General features: G+C 61.2%; 1 protein-coding gene across 1 annotated transcript in view; it reads left to right on the top strand.

The window, feature by feature from the left end:
• The window catches only part of EMIHUDRAFT_230191 (hypothetical protein), a gene marked incomplete at both ends in the record, with an annotated part of 1,679 nt that extends 1,509 nt beyond the window's left edge, over positions 1-170 (top strand). The window contains one exon of the mRNA XM_005785206.1: positions 150-170. Coding sequence (XP_005785263.1) covers positions 150-170 — 21 coding nt within the window. The remainder of the gene's footprint in view (positions 1-149) is intronic.
• Positions 171-2,938: the final 2,768 nt, after the last annotated feature.

Below are 2,938 nucleotides of genomic sequence, written 5' to 3'. Positions count from 1 at the left end.
CAGGTGCCCGACACGGGCGACCTGGGCGGCTGGCGCCTGCTGCGATTCAACGACGCGCGGCGCATTTGGCGACGAGCCTCAGGGGAGGCAGTGTTTGCAGCCGGGGCGATGACACGCAGCTCCCTGTCCGCGCATCTTTCCGACGGCAGACAATGTCAACGCTGATATAGCACATTCCGAGTTCGTGTTGACTGTGTGAAGTATGAAGACACCGGTGCGCGGTGCGTGGGAAAACACACAGAGACGGTGTGATCTCACTGGTCTGACACCAAAAGTGTGAGCTGCCTGAGGTGTGACGGACTGCGGGACGCCAGGTCATGCAAAGCGGCCTCTGAGTGTCACCGAAACGTGTACATCGGCATAAAAATGACCCTTCCGCTACCCGCACGCCGCCTCGCCGGCCACCCAGGCCGGGTCATAACACGTGGGGAGGAGGGAGGAAGGGTCACAAGGCGACACACCGACGTACTGACCGACACACTACGCCTCCGGGTCGCCGGCCGGACGCACGCGTGCCACCACAATCCGCACCATCGCGGCAATAACCGAGTCCTTCTCGGGACTATAGTCCTCTCCCAGATGCTCCAGCTTGATCCCGCGGCGCACCAGCTTGGAGCGTCCCGGCCCGTCGCCAAACAGCCGCTCCGCGCGCCGCTCGGTCGGAATGGAGGCCACGCCATCGCCGCGCCGCAACGCGTTGGTGATGAGGAGGTGGTACGCGACGGACAGAGCCATCGTCGTCGCCCGCTCCGCCACGCCGCACAACCGCGACGGCCCCTGCGCGCCCGCCTTCGTCGGCCCGCGCTGCGCCTGCCCCGCCCCGATGGTCTCCAAGTTGGTCGCGCCGTTGCTCTTTGCCCTCCTCTTGGCCTCCGCGTTCAGCAGCTCGAGCGGGCCGGTGTCGAAGGCCTCGACATCGCCGACCTCGAGGATGGACTCGGTGATCTTGAAGATGGCGCCGTGCGGCATGTACGAGCCGTGGTTGTACAGCGAGACCCGCTCGTAGATCTCGTGCATGTCCACGGCCAGCTGCATGTTCTCGAGCGCGCGCGCCTCCTTGACCGCCTTGTCCGCGTTGATCGGCACGCGACGCTTCCAAGCGTAGTACCACGCGAAGTAGGCGTCGAAAGCGAGGGCGGCGCGGATGGCGGTCTCGGCGCGCGAGCCGTACATCTCGCGCAGCAGCTCCAGGTGCGCCGTGTCGGCCTCGCGCTCGACGCGGGAGGGCTGGCGGGTCAGCTCGGCGTCGGCTGGCTCGGGCGGGGCGGGGGCGGGAGCAGCCGCAGCCGTCTTGGCCTTGCGCGCCTTCTTACCCTTCGTCGCCTTGGGCGCAGCGGCGGGGGCGGCGGCGGCGGGGGCGGGCGTCGCAGCGGCCGTCTCGCTCCCCGCGTTTACTCCGCGGTCCTGCAGGTCGTCGAGCATGATGACGAGGAAGGTCGCGATCGCCACCTGTGGACTGAGCTGCCGCTATACTCCTACTTGACTCCGCTGCCGCTACTCTTACTTGACTCCGCTGCCGCTACTCTTACTTAACTCCGCTGCCGCTACTTACTGCGCTGCCGCTACTTTAGCTCCCGCATGCTCTCGCTCGATCTATCCGATTAATCCGATCCTCCGAAAAGCGACGATTTTTCCCATTTTCACTTCCCTGAGATGCACTCGTAGCTCCCCGGCTTGAGGTAAGGTGCGCCGGTAGGCGCTGTCTCCGGTTACCCAGATGTCACTGTCATCGCCGGGGGCAGGCGAGCGCGGCAGCGCGCGCGGCAGCGCTGCCGGCAGGCATGTCCCTAGGAGTTACGGTGCGCCGGTAGGCGCTGTCTAGGTTACCTAGATGTTACGGTCATCGCCGGGGGCAGGCGAGCGCGTACTCTCTGTCTCTAGACAGGCGAGACGCGGCAACGCCGCGGCGAGCTCGTTTAGGAGCGAGGCGCAAGCCGAGTTCGTTTTAGAGCGAGCGCAGCGAGCCGGTAGAGAGAGGGGGGGAGGGTTAGTTACGAGCGCAGCGAGCCTGATAGAAAGCCCCGCGGCAAAAAGGTTAGGGTTAGGGTTAGGGTTAGGGTTAGGGTTAGGGTTAGGGTTAGGGTTAGGGTTAGGGTTAGGGTTAGGGTTAGGGTTAGGGTTAGGGTTAGGGTTAGGGTTAGGGTTAGGGTTAGGGTTAGGGTTAGGGTTAGGGTTAGGGTTAGGGTTAGGGTTAGGGTTAGGGTTAGGGTTAGGGTTAGGGTTAGGTTAAGGGTTAGGTTTAGGGGTTAGGGTTAGGGTTAGGGTTAGGGTTAGGGTTAGGGTTAGGGTAAGGGTTAGGGTTAGGGTTAGGGTTGGGGTTAGGGTTAGGGTTAGGGTTAGGGTTAGGGTTAGGGTTAGGGTTAGGGTTAGGGTTAGGGTTAGGGTTAGGGTTAGGGTTAGGGTTAGGGTTAGGGTTAGGGTTAGGGTTAGGGTTAGGGTTAGGGTTAGGGTTAGGGTTAGGGTTAGGGTTAGGGTTAGGGTTAGGGTTAGGGTTAGGGTTAGGGTTAGGGTTAGGGTTAGGGTTAGGGTTAGGGTTAGGGTTAGGGTTAGGGTTAGGGTTAGGGTTAGGGTTAGGGTTAGGGTTAGGGTTAGGGTTAGGGTTAGGGTTAGGGTTAGGGTTAGGGTTAGGGTTAGGGTTAGGGTTAGGGTTAGGGTTAGGGTTAGGGTTAGGGTTAGGGTTAGGGTTAGGGTTAGGGTTAGGGTTAGGGTTAGGGTTAGGGTTAGGGTTAGGGTTAGGGTTAGGGTCACGGGTTAGGGTTAGGGTTAGGGTTAGGGTTAGGGTTAGGGTTACCGGTTAGGGTTAGGGTTACGGCCAGGGTCCGGGTTAGGGTTAGGGTTAGGGTTAGGGTTAGGGTTAGGGTTAGGGTTAGGGTTACCGTTAGGGTTAGGGTTAGGGTTAGGGTTAGCGCGAGGGTTAGGGTTAGGGTTAGGGTTAGGG

Source organism: Emiliania huxleyi, assembly GCF_000372725.1.
Source record: "Emiliania huxleyi CCMP1516 chromosome Unknown EMIHUscaffold_162, whole genome shotgun sequence".
Lineage (NCBI taxonomy): Eukaryota > Haptophyta > Isochrysidales > Noelaerhabdaceae > Emiliania > Emiliania huxleyi.
The sequence above is the reverse complement of the archived record's forward strand: the minus strand, read 5'-3'. Positions and strand labels throughout refer to the sequence as shown.